The sequence below is a fragment of the Blennius ocellaris genome (assembly GCF_963422515.1).
Source record: "Blennius ocellaris genome assembly, chromosome: 23".
NCBI lineage: Eukaryota > Metazoa > Chordata > Actinopteri > Blenniiformes > Blenniidae > Blennius > Blennius ocellaris.
The window spans coordinates 17,275,724-17,294,492 of record NC_137672.1 but is presented as its reverse complement, the minus strand read 5'-3'; the positions used below and the strand labels follow the sequence as shown (position 1 = coordinate 17,294,492).

The 18,769-nt window shown below is 39.5% G+C and overlaps 1 protein-coding gene across 1 annotated transcript in view; it reads left to right on the top strand.

Annotated features, from left to right (window-relative positions):
- col4a6 (collagen, type IV, alpha 6) overlaps positions 1 to 18,769 on the top strand; it is a 108,593-nt gene that overhangs the window by 63,344 nt on the left and 26,480 nt on the right. Inside the window, exons 4-12 of the mRNA XM_080519176.1 lie at positions 13,782 to 13,916; positions 14,619 to 14,663; positions 14,900 to 15,019; positions 15,119 to 15,184; positions 15,988 to 16,023; positions 16,136 to 16,198; positions 16,459 to 16,494; positions 16,593 to 16,634; positions 17,492 to 17,581. Coding sequence (XP_080375302.1) covers positions 13,782 to 13,916; positions 14,619 to 14,663; positions 14,900 to 15,019; positions 15,119 to 15,184; positions 15,988 to 16,023; positions 16,136 to 16,198; positions 16,459 to 16,494; positions 16,593 to 16,634; positions 17,492 to 17,581 — 633 coding nt within the window. The remainder of the gene's footprint in view (positions 1 to 13,781; positions 13,917 to 14,618; positions 14,664 to 14,899; positions 15,020 to 15,118; positions 15,185 to 15,987; positions 16,024 to 16,135; positions 16,199 to 16,458; positions 16,495 to 16,592; positions 16,635 to 17,491; positions 17,582 to 18,769) is intronic.

The window sequence follows — 18,769 nt, the reverse complement described above, 5'->3', positions numbered from 1 at the left end:
AAATAAAATGCTAAGTACGAACGCAGAATACAAACTGAATAAATTAAATTAAATTGACATAACAAGTAAAAATAACAAAATTGAGACAGCATAATATACAGCTATGTAAAGTATTTCTTATTAATTCAATATTTACTTACATTGCAAAGTACATTAGTAATTTACCGAGTTTATTTTGTTATTATTTACAAACTCTCGTGGTGGCTCAGCATGCAATCATCAATCACAAAGAGAACATAGAACAAATAAGCAAACAGAAATACAGTGAAACGCGTGTTAACCAACATATTAATCTGGAATTTTTACATTGAATCTTGTATATCGTATATATATTTTTTTTTTTACCAAGAGTTAAACGTGCAGTTCACATGCCAGGCCACTAGGCGGTGCTGTGCCTTTTAAATGCAAAGTTTTCCAGAAACTTGCAATCGTGTCAGCCTCCCTGATCGTGGCTCAAAATGTTTATTTCGAGCCACGATCAACTCTCATCTCTTTATTTTCGTCTATATATATATATATATATATATATATATAGTTTCGTTTCCCCGCTGGGGAAAACTCACACCGAAGACGTGGAAATCCCAGCCGAGCGACGTCTCGCCCGGTCGTTTTGCGTCGTCGTCAGCCGGAGGGAGTGAAAGTATAGCCGCTGTTGTGTCTGAGAGAGGAAAGGTGCCATTTACGACGTATAGACCTCATATTAGCTTCTTCTCAAGCCCTCCTGAAACACAGTCTTTCCTGGCTTAGAATTAATCAGTAGTCTTGATTAGGTTCTTCTCCGGAGTGTGACTCTCGGTCAAATGTTTGACAGGGTGACTGGCGGCGTGTTATAATAATAATAATAATATAATGATCTCTGGCGTCGATCCTCCAGCGGTGTGAACCTGCCAGCAGGGGGTCTGACCTGGAACCTTTATCAACGGGTCGTCGGTCATCAGAGCCAGATGTTCCACTATTCCTGCTACTTAACAAGGTTTCATAACAAAAAACAAAAGAAAATCAAACCAGAGTGGATGTGTTGGTTTATTAAACGTGTAGCATACCGCTTTTATTTTGCTGGACAGTGATGTCTTTCACACTAATGCAGTCCACCGTGGTTTAAAAGTGACGACAAAATATTTTTAAAAATAAATTTGACTAGACAGGATTAAATATGAATATAATGGAATAACCTAGAATGTTTGAAAAATATCTGTAAATATGTATATATATAATAGAGTAAATCTTCTTTTCTGCTCCTTTCGCTCAAAATGTGAACTGGAAGTTTTGCAACTGTTTATTTCTTTCTTTATTTATTTATTTATTTCAAAACTGGTTTTCATCAACAGATAAATGTGGTGAAACAAATCAAAACCAAAAAACACCAAAAGCATCCAGAATTGATGTATTTGCTGAAAACAGAATAGATATATAAAGGAAGAATGGTCAGACTAAAATAATTAAAGTAGCTCGTACAGCTTTTTTTCATGAAAAGAAAAAAGAGAAGGAAAGGAAAAAGGAAAACAGAAAAGATGATGAAAAAAAGACAAAAATGTATCACAAAAGGGTAAAAATTAAGTGGTAAAATTCATGAAAAAACAAAAAATAGGAAAAATCTTCAAAAATGTGTTTTTAAGTTGCTTTTAATTTCAGATAATTTACATATTTTGTGGCTCCGGACACATTTTGTTGGGTGGAAAATCCTGAAAACTGCTCGTTTGGTCATGAATGTCACAGACCAAATGAGTTAAAAATGAATTATAAAGAAGATCAATGTGATGTATGGAGCAAGACTCCAATATCGATTTCACAAAAACAAGTAAACAACTAAATTAATTTATACCGGAGATCATTTCCATGACAATTTGGGTCTCAACTATTAAACATGTCATTCATTTTGATAACCTAAATTAACTAAACTCTAAGTTCTGGTTATGTAACAAATTATTACACCAAGAACCCAAACCCGAATGACCAAACCCGGAGCTCGTAGAGAGGAATTATTCCCAACAACCCGTTGGCGATGTTTATTCTTGCCTCTTGTTTGTGTTCTGTTCTTGTTTTTGGCTCGTATTGAACAGCGACTGTGCCAACAACTCCTCAGGGCATCGCTGTTATGGGAACGTTGTCCGAGACAAGCCGAGACACAAGCTCATCATCCCAAACGTTTCCTGTCGCTAATAAACCTGTCGTGAAAATAAACTTCCAGAAACGATGGGAGGAGCAAACAACACAACACATTTCTATTTCCCTCATAGGGAAATAGAGATGGAGGGCCCTGGAGGGTTAGGGCTTCCTAATTAAGTCAGGTCACCGCAGGGGGGCGTCGTGTTAAAGTCCCCCCCCCCCCGAGTCCTGCTGAAGCCGGGTTACTGTTTTTAGCTAGTTAGCGTCAAATTGTGAGCAAACGCATCGATTTATTAGAAAATGGTTTGAGGGAAAAAACTGATAATGACAGACAAGAGTGTAACTTTGCGCTCCTCGAAAAGTTCCTTTCTGTTCCCGACATACCGACGCAGCAACGCATAGGGGTGTGTTAGCGGACGCCGCCATCTTGGATGAGGATCCATCCCTCCCCCTTTGATCTTCTCCATAAAGGACGTCTTTGGTTTGGTTTGTAGAAAACAGCGTCTTTCTGGATTTTCCTTGAGTTCAAACACTAAATCCTACGAAAAATACAACGATACAAAGCCTCAACATTTCCCCTGAGAGGAATTAAGGTTAAAATAATCCGATTCCTCGTTGACTGACCGGTCGGAGCCGTTTTTAGCAAGTCTTGTCTAAAATAAGTGACAGCGCATGGTGGAGAAACGAGGGATGAGCCGCCCTTCGATGAAAGACTTCGTCCTTCCATCAGCGAATTCCTTCACTTTAATCCTGAAGCAGGTAGAGGAGAGAGGAAGAAGCAGTCCAGTAGTAAAGGAGGGGAAAAATGAGAGATAGAGCGATACAGGCGGTTGCTTTTATGTCAAACCAGCGGAGGAGAAGAAGATAAGGAGACATTGAGCAGATTGTTCATGTTAATCTCCCCCCGAAGTGAAGAGATGCGTAGAGAACAACCAGCTGGAGGATTTTTTTGTTTTTTGTTCCTTCGCTTTTCAAAAAAAATGACATTGACACGGAGGGACGAGGGTTTCTTTACATAAGTCAGAGAGAATAATAGAAAGATCAAAGAGCTAAAAGTCATGTGTAGTGCGTCGAGACATCTTTCGTGTTTCTATCAGGACTAGTTCAATGTCAATAAACCAGTAAACAGGAGTTTAATGAAATAGAAGCAGTTTAATTGAGATAACCACCTATTTTGCTCAGAATCATCTGTATCTTTGCAAGACGTGTCCGTTTCTCGTATTTTAAGAAAGATTATAAGGAAAAAAAAAAGTTGGAATTGAAGCTATTGGGGCATTGAAGCCATGTAAATGTAATTAATTGCCTGTGTTTATTTAGAAACGTGTATTTGTTACTTGGAATTCAGGTTCCGTGCAGGTTCGGGTCATTTTTAAAGTGTTTCTCAGGTGAATCACGGATCCAAATAAATCCGTGATGAAAACGTTCGCGAGACGGCGTCGTAACGGGAGATCGGAGTTGGAATGCGCGTTTCAATTAGACTTATTGGTGCAAATAAAGCGTTTATACCTAAACCCAGGACAAATCACATGTTGAGACATTCATTGTCATTCCCATACGTTACCGCTTTGAAGCTTTGAAGTGGCTTTTATTCAACCGGTAAACAAAGCAAATGGAAGCACTGAAGTCTGTAGCGGTCTGCACCATGCACACACACACACACACACACACACTGGAGAGGCTTAGATTGCACACAGATAATCAGCGCTGGCAGCAGAATGACCCCGAGACGAGCATGAACGGTGACTTTCATCTTTCTCTCTCGCTCCTCTGTGTTCCTTCTTTATCTCCGTCTCCGACATGTGTCCCTCGTTCAGCACTTTATTGTGTTTGTCGATACGTTTCGGAGCGACGTGCGCGTCCGGGGACGAGACTTCTGTGCAGGACGGCGTTATCGGCGGTGGTCCGTCACCTAAACATTCCCCCCTCCCCCTCCTCCTCCCCCTCCCCCTCCCCCGACGCACTGGCTCTCCTCGGGGGGCCCCCGGATGGCATTTTATCAAGCCTTTCCATACAGGCTGATGTAAAGATGGTGGTGGGTTTTGTTTAGGCTTCACCTTAAAAGAGACATGTTGGCGGCGGCATTCTATACCCCCCCCCCCCCCCCCCATTGCCCCCCCTCCCCCTCCAAAAACAACAAAAAAAAACCCTGTCACTCATCTTTCACTTTGAGTTGAAGTGATAGCTTTGAACTTATCACACACACCTGACAGCCCCCCCCCCCCCCAAAAGCAGACACTGTGTTTAGTCGAGGAAAGGTCAAAGGTCACCGTCACACAATGGCCCGAGGGGAGCGGGAGGTCAGGCGAGCCGGGGCTCAGGGTACACGGAGACGAGACGGAGGGGTTTCCCCTCCCGCCTGGAGTCTCGCCCTCCTCCGCTTTCAACATCTTGCCCATCGTCTCGCGCCAGGTTCGGCCTCAGACGCCTCCGGGTGGCGCTCTACTCCCCGTCCTCCAGGTCGTCACTTCAGCCTCCTGGTCAAAATAAAACATGGGTTCCACTCTTAATACTACGTCTCGCCTGTTAAACTTATATAGTCATAGGAATTCTTCTCAAAAGTAATAAAACTGGACCTTGAGTGTCAGTCGCTCCTCAGTTCTTGTGCAGTGTGCTGCCCTCTACTGGCTCCCCGGTGAACTGCGACCAAAGACCCTCCACTTCTCTTATACTTGGTCATAGTCCAAATCTTTGCTTGAAATAAAGCTACATCCAACATTTCAAATCAGTATTTGATGAATTCAGCCTGATTTTATTTAATCTGAGCATCAGATTAAATAAAATCTTATGAAATCCTTTTTTTTTTTTACCTAATATTCATTCATTACTGATGTTGAAAATTAGGTTGCATTGAAAAAACAGCTGCAGAAAATTAGTTGAAAACTTAATGTGACACAGGAAAGTCTCATCCTTGTGTTTTTAAACTATCATAGTTCACCCTCATGATAGAAAATCCATAAAAATATGAATAAACTCAACGTGAAGACAAAGAAATGGTGCATTTCAAACGTTTTAACTTGATGTCAACGTGTTTTACATTCAAGTCTTGTGCATAATTCATCAAAATGCATAGTGTGAGATACTGGGGGTGACCTCATCTCCTCATATTTCTCATTCACGACAAACAAAAGCAAGAGAAGTCAACAGTTTTATAAAGAGAATAAATGAGAATGAGAAAATTTGCTCTAAATTTTGCTTTCCCTGAGCCGGCAGCAAAGCACCTCCAGTTCACCCTCACAGGAATCAGACACCTGGGTGATCCAACACACACACACACACACACACACACACACAAAAGACAACATGTGTAGGAATGCACGCAAACCCATTATTACCTCCTTTTATTGGCTCTTGTGATTTGAAGCGATGTTGTTTAGGACATTTCCACTTGCACACAAAGACGCACACCTCAGAAAGGACTAATGCAAACTATCATTTATGACATTTTCCTTCCCTGCCCTGCTTGTTACCGGCGCTGAAACTCTGCCAACTATTTATCCACTGTTTAATTCAGCGTTTAAGGCGATTTATTCACCTTAAACTCTCGGGTTTTGGTTGAAATTCACACTTGAAGTGATAAAGTGTGGAAATCTCTTCCACAATAAACTGTTTTTTTGATCTTCACAATGCTTTTCTTTTAGTTTTTTCTCACTATGATACTTTAATGTGATTTTATATGTGCAGTTTATCCATAATGAAACTGAATTTTGGCTAAAAAAGAACCCTTTTATTAGTCACATTACAAGAGTTCGTACAATTTTTGATTAGATGATTAGTTAATGAATAAATTGCATTGAGATAGGGGAGAGTTATGTAAGATTTGTTGAATTAGAGAATATTATGCTTCAGGTGAGTGAAGCAACTTTCACAGGCTGATTTTAAAATATCAATGAATATAAATGAATATGACTCCCTGTGACCAGCAAGTCCAATGTGGGTTTGTTTCTTTGTAAATCGTGCATTTTATATTGTAATAAAATGCATCGCAGTTGTTTATAGAATGTGGAAACGGCATTCTATAACATTTTATAGATAATTTGCTAATTTAAAGATATTATAAAATGTGAAATATGTGGGTTTTTTGGGGGTTTTTTGTTCCTTATTGCACATGTGTGACATAAATCAGCGTTCATGTTCTTAGAATTCGAGGAAAAACGCATTAGATGTGTATTTTACATGTAAACACATCAGTGCAATGTTAAGGGGGATATCTTGATATCAGGAATCTCAGTCTGCGGCCAAACACAGCTGGCCGGACACACACACACACACACACACACACACACACACACACACACACACACACACACACACACACACACACACACACACACACACACAGAACGAAAGAAAGAAAGCGATGCGATCTCGTCTCGTGTTGTAAATACAGAGCGAAGTTTGGATCTGAGGCCTTTATTTGTGTCTCTCTGGTCATTTGACTCGTCTCCGGTGGTCTCGCCTATCAGGTGATGTGGGATTCAGCCTCGTCATCAAAATCTGGAAGAAAATCTGGAAAAAAGTTGAGATAATCTCGGCATGAAATGAGGCACAGGCGATTTGCTGGAAATGCTTCATCACCAGTAAAAAAAACAAAAAAAACATCACTTATCACATAAAACGCAGAAGCAGGAAGATAAAAACGGGGAACAGGTTGAAAATAAAAGATGTTATTTTTATGCACAATCTCAGCCTGCACATGAGATGAATGTCAAAAGGGTTTCCATTTTTATTTATTCCCACAAGTATTAAATCAAATGTTGACTGTATTTCATCAACAAGTTGGTTTCCCAAGTTTTCCCAAAAAAAAATAAAAACTTTAATGTCACTTAATTAGCAACATTAGAAACAAGCTTTGTTTACTTACTTAGTTTAGTACATGTACAGAATAAAAAATACAAATAAATAGTAAAGTAGTATTACGGGCTGAAGTTGGACTGAAACTTACAACAGATAAAAAAAATAACAGAACATGAAAAAAGACCAATATTTGTATATAAATATCAATATTATGTAATATGGCATTAAAAAAATGAAATCAAAGTCATTGAGTTAAGATGTTTTCTCAATGATACCGTCAATATATTTATTTACCTTTTCGTACTGTAATATAACCCAGTAATCTCGTTGGGATTAAATATTAGTACTTAATGTTGCAGACGTGTGCTTGTCGAGTTCGGACGATAGAAAACGAATCAAAAACATTGAAAGCGATTCAAAACGTGCTGAAATTGAGCCTTCAAGTCTCATCGGTGAGTTTTTAAGCGACTGTAATTTGACCTTTTCTCGCACTATTTTTGGTGAAATGGAGCTCAGAGATGAGTGAAACTTTCAAATCTCAACCTGTATGAAGTATAAAACCTGCGGAATGAGACGTGAGGCGAAGCAGAAAACGCCCAGATCTTGTCTCTATACACCCTCTATATTCCCACCCCCATAGATCTCCTCTCTCGCCGCTCATTATCTCTCCACTCGCTCGTTTGTCTTCCGTTAACTGATGCCGACGCTCCACCTTGACAGTTCCTCCCCAAAACACACTTCAGGCCGAAGCGCAAAACCCAGATTGGATCTGAAACTGGCGGCTGGAGACGCTGAGCCTGCGACGGTTCGGCCACTAATAGGGGCTTTTATTGCAGCGGGGGAAGCACCTGGATGAAAAGGAGGGACCAGGTTGTCTGTTTAATGGCCACAAACTGATGAGTCAGCGCAGCGGCGGGAATTCGTCTCAAGCCTCCAATGCAAAGTTTTTTCGGTATTATATTAACTTTTTACAAAAGCTTTGTGTTTTACGAGAATTGATGTTATCAATTTTATCTGGTTTAAAAAGGCATCAGGTATACTTTTTAGGGCTGCAACTAACGATTAATTTGGTAATTGATTAATCTACCGATTATTTTTTTTCGATTCATCGATTAATCGCTTGGCTGTGAAAGGTGCATGAAAATTGTATATTTTCAAAAAACATTTTACCACATAAAGCTCTTAGTGCTCTGCTTTCTGATTGGATGAGACAGACAGACATTTATGAAATTTATAATGTACAAATCATTACATACCATAACTTTAATTCATGTCATTTTTCCACTATTTGAATCTGTGTTTACTAGAAAATGATTAATCGATAACTAAAATAGTTGTCAACTATTTCAATAAAGGATTAGTTGTCGATTAATCGATTAGTTATTGATTAATCGATCAGTTGTTTCAGCCCTTGTACTTTTATCTGACTTCCTTACATAGCCATGATCCCCCTCTGCTTGACCCCGTGACTTTTTATTTATTTTATTATATCATATTTATTTTATTATTATTACTATACAAGCAAGTGGAGCCCAAATATTCTGTCATTGCTTGACGGGAAGCTAAAACACAAGCGATAAAGAGAGACGGTAATCGTCGACCAGCCACAAACAAACAATGGAACACTTAATATTTAATCTTACTTCAATTAGCGTCGTGAAATAATACACCACTTTATCTAATGAGTCTCTTCATCTGTCCTTTAATGACCATATTGTGAAAAAGTGTAAAGGACTTTTGAAAAGATAATTAACTTTCAATAACGTATGACTATTTAAGTTTTGTCTGATTTTATTCAGAAACCAATATTACATAAATTAAGAATGTCATCAGCAAAATAAAAGCTGACGGGACAGTTATCGTGAGTTACAAGCGCTTCCAGCTTCATTATTTTTACTCCCCAGGTCACAACGGATGAGTTTAGCGAAAAAGAAGATCGGCGTGTCGTCGGCGTACGTGTTGATTCTCCATTGGCTAGAATGAATGTTACTAGAAGACCCAAGATGTGAACGAGACGGCGAACGAGCTCATATCACATTAACCTTTGTGTGTTTTCAGTAGCGGCGGCGACTCGGCGTCCACTTGAGTCTGTATAAACATCTGGCTGTTTATCCCAGCGCACCTGAACACGCAGCCACCCAGCAGGAGTTTACACGCCGTCTGAAAATATAGTTATACAAAAATTATATAATCTTATCAACATGCACACATACATATCTTCTATATCTGACTAGGAAGAAGAAAACTTATCAAATCCTACCCATTCTCCAATATTATATATCTATATAGGGTCACGTAAGCAAAGAGCAAAAAAACCCAAAATGTTATGAGGAATGAAAGGAAAACCAAGTGATATTTGTTGATTTTTTTCTTTTCTTTATAAGAATCTTGTAAAAAAAAAAAAAACTAAGCACAGTGAGACTTAAAGACTCGACGCCATTTAAGTCTGAGACTCTGCATCATATAAACTGTTAATATCTGATTAAATTGGTGCCCCGGTGTAATATTGTGCAAAAATTTCATCAGATTGACGAGAACAGCTTTTTAATGACATTTTATTTTAAGTAATTTCTTTTCGATGCTGTTTTGTTGTTTATTTATTATATATTTGATTGCTTTTTTTTAAAGTGACTTTTGACGCATTATAACCACAGTTTGAGTTGAAATGGCTCTATGAATATTTTTTAGATTTGATTTGTTTGACATAAACCTGGTTGGTGTTTCTCTAAAACGTCCCTACAGCTAGAAAATCAGACCGTCAAACCGTTGTTCGTAGGGACAGGAAGTAAAAAAAAAAAAAAAACCCAAAACAAACTCAACATGAATTCGAATGCCAATCGAAACTCCACGTTGGCGCCTCGGCCGATTTCACGTCTCCAGTTTGGCCAAACTTGACCAAACTGGCCGCGGCGGTTTTGAAAAACGAGCGTCCAGAGAGCCGGGCGCCTCCACATCACCGTCCTCAAGTGAGCAATGCGGTGTGACAAGTCAAATCTTCCCCCCGAGCGCAAGCCGGCGCGCCGGACAAAGCGTCCCGATTAAAACCCCGAGGGTGTGTGTTCGTAATTCACACACACACACACACACACACACACACACACACACACACACACACACACACACACACACACACACACACACACACACACACACACACACACACACACACACACACACACACACACACACACACACACACACACACACACACACACACACACACACACACCGGGTTTTCACGCGCCCGAATCTGTCTGTCCAAGCACTCTCCTCTATCAGGAAGTGAGGTCGGCCCCGACGGGAGCCCAAAGTCCCAAGAGCTTAGCGGCCCAGAATAGACTCCATTGTGCCTTTTGTCCTGGAGGGGATTTGTGCCGACAAACTGACCAGTCTGCTGGAAGGAAGGGCCGGGCAGAGACCCCCCCCCCCACGGGCGGCACTGCCAAACTGGCCGTCGTCTCAGTCGGCGGCCGTGTGGCGTCAAAGCGAGTTCGACTCGGTTTCTACAAAACTGATGTCACGGCTATATAGACTATAGATAGATATGTAGAATATAGAATATGATCGACAAGCTTCTTACCGAGAGACCCGTTGATTTTTGTAAAAACAGAAATGCTGATATGCAAAATAAATGTCAAATAAACTAGTTAAATTCACTTTATTTGGAGGAAAAAACTGGCTGTTGATTGAGACGACTCAGTTGATTGAGACGACTCAGTTTGTGTGAACAAATCTACACAAAAAAGTTAGATTCTTATTGAAAACTGAGAATTTCTGAAGTCATTGAACAAGAATATAAGATTATTGGACCGACAATAAAGCCCCTACTTATTTACTTCCTTACTAATTCTTCTATTTTTGACCTTAAATAGGAAGTACTGCAATATCATACATCACTGTCAAACCATTTCACTCGATATGAACTGCGTATTTACATAAATTAGATTATGAATGAGGTTAAATGGTAATTTTAAGAAAATTCAAAATTGGCTTAAACATAATTCCCAATGGTTTTCGAAGGAGTTTTGATCAATATTTGGAGCTGCATCAAGTTGAAAGTTGAGTGAAAGAGCTCCACCTAGTGTTCAACTGGGATAAACAAAGGAAACTGCCTGGACGTCCTTTAACGACGCCTTTATCTGACCTTCATTGGTTCTGAGAGTTTCCCCACTATTTGTTCTCTTTCTTCCGCTCTCTTTCATCTCCTCTTTGATCTTTTTTTTTTATTCCATACCATGTTAGGGAATAAACAGGGATGGTTTCAAACACTCGGCTCGAGTGTTTTTCCATTATTTATCAGCTCTTCTGAAGCTCTGAGACGTTTCCTTTGTATATAAATCCACTGAGAGTGACGGTGACGTGAGCAGGAAAAAGCCCGGTCGTGGGTTTTGAGTCCTGAACAGAGCAAAGCCTCCGTTTCACCTCAAACAACACGTCACCTCTCACCTGGTTCATTCAGAGAAACCGACTCTAGAAAGACGTGGGGGCCTTTCTGACCCCGTGACCCGCTGAAGTATGTCTCCTTCTGGAGGTTCCTTTTTACATGAACAAAGAAAAGACAGTTCCTGGAAGCCTGTATGGGGGAGCTGGAGCTCCAGCTGTAATGATAGCTGAGGAGGAGGAGGAGGAGGAGGAGGAGGAGGAGGAAGCACACACACACAGATGGAGACGAGGCTGAAAAGTGGAAATAAATCACGTGAGGAGGAATGAGCCTCCACCACCACCCTGTGGGACCCCTGCATACTTCCAGTGGGTGAAACCAGGTGTGAGTGTGAGGCGAGGGCCAGACAGCTCCGGCAGGCTGAATTCACCCGGCACAGGGCCTGTCATTACCCCGACCTGCCTGCCCCCCCACCCCCACCCCCCCCCACCCGGGGCCCGGGGCTGCAGCAGGGCGTGAGGTGTTGTCCGGGGGTATATCTGACCGTGAGCTCCCGAGGCAGGTGGAGGTACAAACACAGGTCTTCAAATTAATCCATACATGTTCAGGGGTTAACGTCAAAATCTCCTGTCGCATGAAAATAGAAGTAAAGATCCTCTCTCAGCTCTTTATCTATCTATCTATCTATCTATCTATCTATCTATCTATCTATCTATCTATCTATCTATCTATTATTTTGCCATTTAAATTTTCTATTTATTTTTGTTATTTTATCATTTCATTTATTGATTTATTATTTTATCATTTAAATGTTATATTTATTTTTCTTATTTTATCATTTTACTTATTTGTTTATTTATTTATTTATTTATCTTTACAAAATACTGGGCCAACACCCAAATGTATCACTTTTAGTCATTTCATTTTACATTATTATTATTATTATTATCATCATTATCATTATCATTATTATTATTATTATTATGTTATTAAATTTGGCTGAAGATACTAGAATTTATGTGTTCTTCTTTTTATAATAATAATAATCATTGTTATTTAGTTTAAGTTATCGAAATCCTCCAACATTATGACTTTTAAAGCGCCAAACAAAGCAACGTCGCTGCTTTCTGCTGCCCAATATTCACTATTCAGATACACAGCAGGTGTATTTTAATGCATTTATTCACTAAAAAGAGAAATATTAAGGGGGGGAAAAAATCCACAAAAATGCAATTCTGATGAATTATTGGACGTCGCCCCTGATTTCTTGGTCGAATTTTTTTGTTCATCGTTCATTGGTCGTTCCATCGTGCGGTAAAAAGTCGTGATTCCTATTCTCCGTCACTCCGGATTCAACAGGTGTGGTTGCAGAAAGAACACGACGTTCAGACGGCATTAATCACACCGAAGTGTGTACATGAAAACAAAGTGAATTCCACTTATCTGGAACAAACACATCCCTGCAGGGCTGCTTCCACGCGACACCTTGTTTGACCCTGGGAAATTACAGCAGTGCGTCTGAACCTGCTAACAATATAAAGTGTCTGATCACTCGCCATGCAAGCGTTCGCATGTCGACTCCATAAATGTCCCTGTAAATGTCTCCGAAATGTGTAAAAAGCACATCTGCAGCGCTGGTTTACACCCGCAGTTAAACTTCCAGCATGACAGTTGCACTAATATCCAAATCCGCTCAGCGACCAACGATAAAGAGTTTCCTTATTTGTATCTTGACTTAAACTATATTTTTCAGCTGTTTGCGGCTCTAAAACCAAAATCCCTTGACTTTTCCATGACCTGTGTGTGTGAGAACTATTCCTTAAACCTCTAATTAAGCACCTGTTGTTAGTGCTTGTTTTTTCTATGCTGCCATCTGGTGGTCAATGTTAAGCACTGCAGCTACTCAAAAGACTCTTAAAAGGTCATTTTCTCTCAAATAAACCTAAAAACATCATTGTTTTTGGACATTTTTACACCGATTCCACCTTTTAAAAAAAAATTTAAAGTCTGATTTCTTCATGTTTCCCAAGCTTAAGGAATAATCCGCAATGGCAGCGTCTCTCTGAAAAGCCCGACGTGTCGCTACGCGCCCACGTAAAGCACCTCGCATCCCTCTGATATTTGGGATTTTGGGGGCAGACTCGCATCCCTCGGGTTAGAAAACACAAAGAAAGCTACAGCTGTCTCGACTTGTTCCCATCGCATGTAAACACACTTATCAAATCCCCAATCCCCAAACAAAACACACACACACAAAGAGGAAACGTGAAAAAGCCTGTCATCAGAGAGGTGACGGGGTGTTATCATCGGGGGGGGGGGGGGGGGGGGGGAGAAGAACGACGCAGAAAGGAAAACACGGCGTTAATGACAGACGCTCAAACGAGATTATTAACGTCTTCAATTCTGCCTCGAACAATACGTGTGATTTTTTTTTTTTGATTTTTGACGAGTGAAAGGTGTGACGAAACTCTAAAGACATTCCCTTCCTGTTTCCTGTCAGGGTCGCCCGGGGCCTCTGGGAGAAGTTGGCCAGCGTGGAACCGAAGGGCCACGTGGGGGTCTGGGACATCAGGGGCCCAAAGGAGAGAGGGGACACCTGGGCGTGAAGGGCCCCTCCGGCCCCAAGGGAGACAAAGTGGGTGCAGAGAAACAACCTCAGTCTAAAGCTCACGCCGTAAAACAACGGCGTCAAAACGGATTTCAGTTCAGAGGCTACATAGAGTACGATCAGCAGAGCACACGTGATGAAAATTTCTATATTTTCCACAAAGAAATGAATAATTACGACTTAAAATGACTCCAAATTCAACATGAAACCAATTGTAATGATTCTTTCTGGAGCAAAATACAGTGAAATGTGAAAAAAAAATTTTTTTATTTATTTCTGTTCCCATATTTACAATTTCTTTGGTGGTTTTAACCAGATTCGAGCCTCATGCAGCTTTATGTTTGACACTCCTGCTCCATATGATCAGTTCCGACCGTTGCAGTGACGCGCTCTCGCCACCAGGTGTCACCATTTATACAATGATGAATATGAATACATTTTCTCTCGCACTTGTACGCATATACTCCTATAGGTGTGCATTTTATGTTACTTTATACTTCATGTTTGAAATTTACCAACAAAAAAGTGCGTTTTATGATTTTTTGTGATGTTTCTCCATTTTATGCTTGTTGACTTTATAATGTGACGATGTAAAATGTCTTTGAACATCACTGTTATTATTATTATTATTATTATTATTTTCATTATCATTATTATTAGTAGTAGTAATAATAGTAGTAGTAGTAGTAGTAGTAGTAGTAGTATTGATTGCTTGACTTTTTCATCCAGGGACCAATGGGAGTTCCAGGATTTCAGGGAAGTGACGGCGTGCATGTAAGTCAACCACAAACACAAATGCCTTGTTGTTGTTGTTGTTGTTGTTGTTGTTGTTTTTTTAATCCTTTGTTGGTATAAATCCAATGTTCAGTCATAGAAATACTGTGAAGATTGATGATTAATGTTGAAATATATGTAGAAGCAACTGAAGGTGGTGTCGACGAACTAAAATGTGTTTCTCTGTGGGTCTTCCTCTTCCTCTTCCTCTTCCTCTTCGTCCCCGGGCTCTGCAGGGTCACCCCGGTCAGCCCGGCTCCAGAGGGCCGTCGGGGCTGGACGGCTGCAACGGCACCAGAGGCGAGCCCGGAGACTCCGGCTACGGGATCGGACCGCCCGGGGGTCCCGGATACGCTGTGAGGACACGGAGCAGTTTGGGGTTTTTTTTGTTGTTGTTTTTTTATTGAGGATGACGACGGGGTGAAAGTGTGACGTGGTATTTTGTCTCCCGACAGGGGCCGACCGGGCCGAAGGGCCAGAAGGGCGAGCCTCGCTACGTCTCGGACGAGAACCACATCGGGGTGAGGGCGCGGCATTTTTTTTTTTTTTCTTGCATCTTTCAAATTTTGTAAATCAAAAATGGCATTTTTCAAACGGTAAACACACTTCGGAATAATCAGTTAGATCATTTTGCTTGAATAGTTTCATTGAAATGTTTATATGTTTGTTCATGTTGATCATTTTTTTAGACTTTTGTTGGGTTTTTTTTATTCATTTTGTAGTTTTTCCCCCTCGTATATTGTTATTTATTTATTATTATGCAATCACTGTTAAAATATCTATCTATCTATCTATCTATCTATCTATCTATCTATCTATCTATCTATCTATCTATCTATCTATCTATCTATCTATCTATCTATCTATCTATCTATCTAATTAATCCTAATTTTTAACATCTGGCCCCTAAATAGGAATAAAAATATAAATCTTGCACCTTTACTGACAAAACCTAAATTTCCCTTCACGTCTGGTTTAATAAGAATTAAAGTATTTGGTCGTTTCAATGATTCTCCTTGTTTTTGACTGTGGAAAAACAAATCACGTCTGTCAATCTGCTGGATTTGATTTTTAATGTGTTTTGTATCTTAAAAAGTAAAAAAAAACAAAAAGCAGACAAGCAGAATTGCTTGTTTGCCAATATTTTTCATATTTCATAGAAACTTTCTGAATGAAATCGAAATAGTCCGTTGCCGCACCTGCATGTATAGAAATATTTGTCCACCAGGTGGTGCTGCAGAAGAAACATGTTCCTTCACTTACTTGCTTTTCTTCTTCTTTATTTATTTTTTAAAAATATATATTTCTTTAATTCTTTTTCCAGACTTTGCCCGGAATACCAGGAGGCGGCGGAGCGCCTGTAAGCACATCGTTTTAAATATCAACGAATTCACTTAAATAAAAACTAAATGACACAACTGAGCATCAGATGAGCCGGAATGTGAATAAATGAATGTTTCGTGTCTCTGCAGGGAATCAGAGGTCCTGATGGTCCGCCTGGCGGTCCCGGTCCCAGAGGGCCTGACGGATACCCCGTATGGAAACTCCTCCTCTTTCTTTCTTTGTGTTATGAGGGGAAATAAATTAAAAATAAAACACCATTCAAGATATATAATAGAGAAATTAGACATATGTGAATCAACTTTATTGTTATGTGCACATATTTTACATTAAAACTGCTGTTGACCTTTAATATTTATAGAATTCTCTGTTTGTCTTTGCTGATCTTGGGTTTTTTTTTTCAAACATTGATCTTTGATTTAACAGTATATGTGTTTGTGTGATTTATTTTCAGGGTGCACCCGGGCCTCCCGGTCCGCCGGGGCTCATGGTGAGTCAAATGATGGGCGAATTCACTGAGTTATTAATGAAATTCAAGGACGATCGCCGTCTGAGAAAAGCTGGTGTTTTAACGCGTGTTGTTTTCAGGGAAGCCGCAGCGACGGATATCAGGGAGAAAGAGGCGACAAGGTAGGATTTAAATAATCACGGGTGACGCTTTCCATATTTTGTCACATCTTATTGTGAAAGTTTCGGTCTCTGTATTTATTTATTAATTCATAGCCTCAAATAAACGGTGTGAATTTAATGGAATTAAAAATGTACTTGAGTCCACAACACAAAATAAACAATTTCAATGAACGATGAATAGTAGGTTTAATAAAGTCACATCATAGATAGATAGATAGATAGATAGATAGATTAGATAGATAGAGGGGGATAGATAGATAGATAGATAGATAGATAGATAGACCAACCAACCAATGCAGAATGGACCAACAATGATGAGGAAACGCTATTTATTTTTATTTATTTATTTATTTATTTGGACTACAAAAGTTTTAGAAACAATTTTTTTAAAAGAAGAAAAGAACATTTTTCAAAAAAAATGTTCCACCTTCAGAGGCGTTTTCAAAAAAGTTGCGTTTCCACCTGGCTCCGAGCTCCCTTGTCGTGTAAACGGACCTTTAGCGAACGATTAGCGGCGCAGATTGATAAAGTTTTTCTCCACAATGAGCGGTTTTATTCAAAATGATCCTTTATTTACTATCCTGCAGAATAAAAAAAAAAAACACAGACAAGCAGTCCTCCATTGACTCAATTATTCACGTTCTTGTTGAGCGAGTCAGTATTCAAGGATAGGGGGCGCTACAGCCCAAGATACTTAGACCCCCCCCCTACTGGGACGCTGGTGGTCTTTGTCATCAGGTAAATCCATTGAGCTCTAACATCTACACACTTCTGGCTGTGCAGCCTCTTGCCTGACATTCTTCTTCTTCTTCTTCTTCATCTCTTTTCTCCCCCCCCCCCCCCCCCCCGGACCCCAGGGCGACGTGGGTCTTCCCGGACCCAGTGGAACCCCCGGCGACGGGTCGCTAAGTGGCGAGCAAACGCTCACGATCTACAAAGGAGTCAAGGTAACGCAGCGAAGGGAAGGAGTCGAGGTTTCAATGCTTTTTACTCCACGGACACACACACACACACACACACACACACACACACACACACACACACACATGCTGGTGGATGCATCATCTTTATATTTTCACTTCAACAAGTTGAAATGAAGATTAAAAAAAAATAGAAAAACTGCACTTTTAACCAGTGGTAATCTTTATTATGATCTTGTCTTTTCGTCAAAAAACTCTCAACAGTAGCTGAAATAGCTAAGATGGATAAGAATGGATAAAATAATAGGAAAATTGGAAAACCATTTAAAAACAAACAGCTGAAACCATAAGAGAAAGTATGAAACTATAAAGAAAAACAACTTGAAGCTTTAATATTTGTGTCTAAAACTACGACTCAATTCAGTCAAATGTAAATTTTTATGACTGAATTTATTCTCGATGTGATGGAGATTAATTAAAATCACATTTAAAGAAACGCTCAGTGTAACAACAGTCACAGGCTATTTATAAAGTCTCACGAGGTACGGACATGAGAAAAGTCCATGTATCTCACCAGCATTTTGTAATATATATTGATAATATACATCTTCCTCCATATGATATATCCTCAATTCAAACATGTCTTTCTTTTTCTTTTTTTTCTTTTTTTTTTTTAAAGAAGATTAAAAAAAAGAAGAAAAATAATAATAATAATAATAAAAACCTGCCTTTCTTATTGATTTGTTTCCAAAATTACTTTTATGACGATGGTGAAAGAGTCTCCCGGCCTCCCACTCAACCCACCATAAATTAAAAAAAGATAAAATCAAATAAAATTTTCACTAAAGCTCAATATTACCACAGAAAATCACTGCAATTTCAACATAAAGCCCAATTTTTTATTAAAACCTTCTGGTGTAAAATGCAGTGAAATGTCCCAGAAAAAATCTCTTACCGCTGCTGCATTATGCATCTATAGCTATATGGACTGTTTTTATTTTTAAAAAGCAGTTTTTTGGGGGGTTTTTTTGAAAAAGTTTTGGCTGTTGGCTTTGGAAAAATAATCCAACATGAGAATTTTCTTTAAACCTGAAGCTGTATTGATAAATCATACGGTATGGTTCGTTTTTTTTTTTTTTGGTTACAAAGGTAAGTCAAATACAAGAAATACATATCGAATACTATAAACGTCAAACTAAAAAAATTACTGAACGT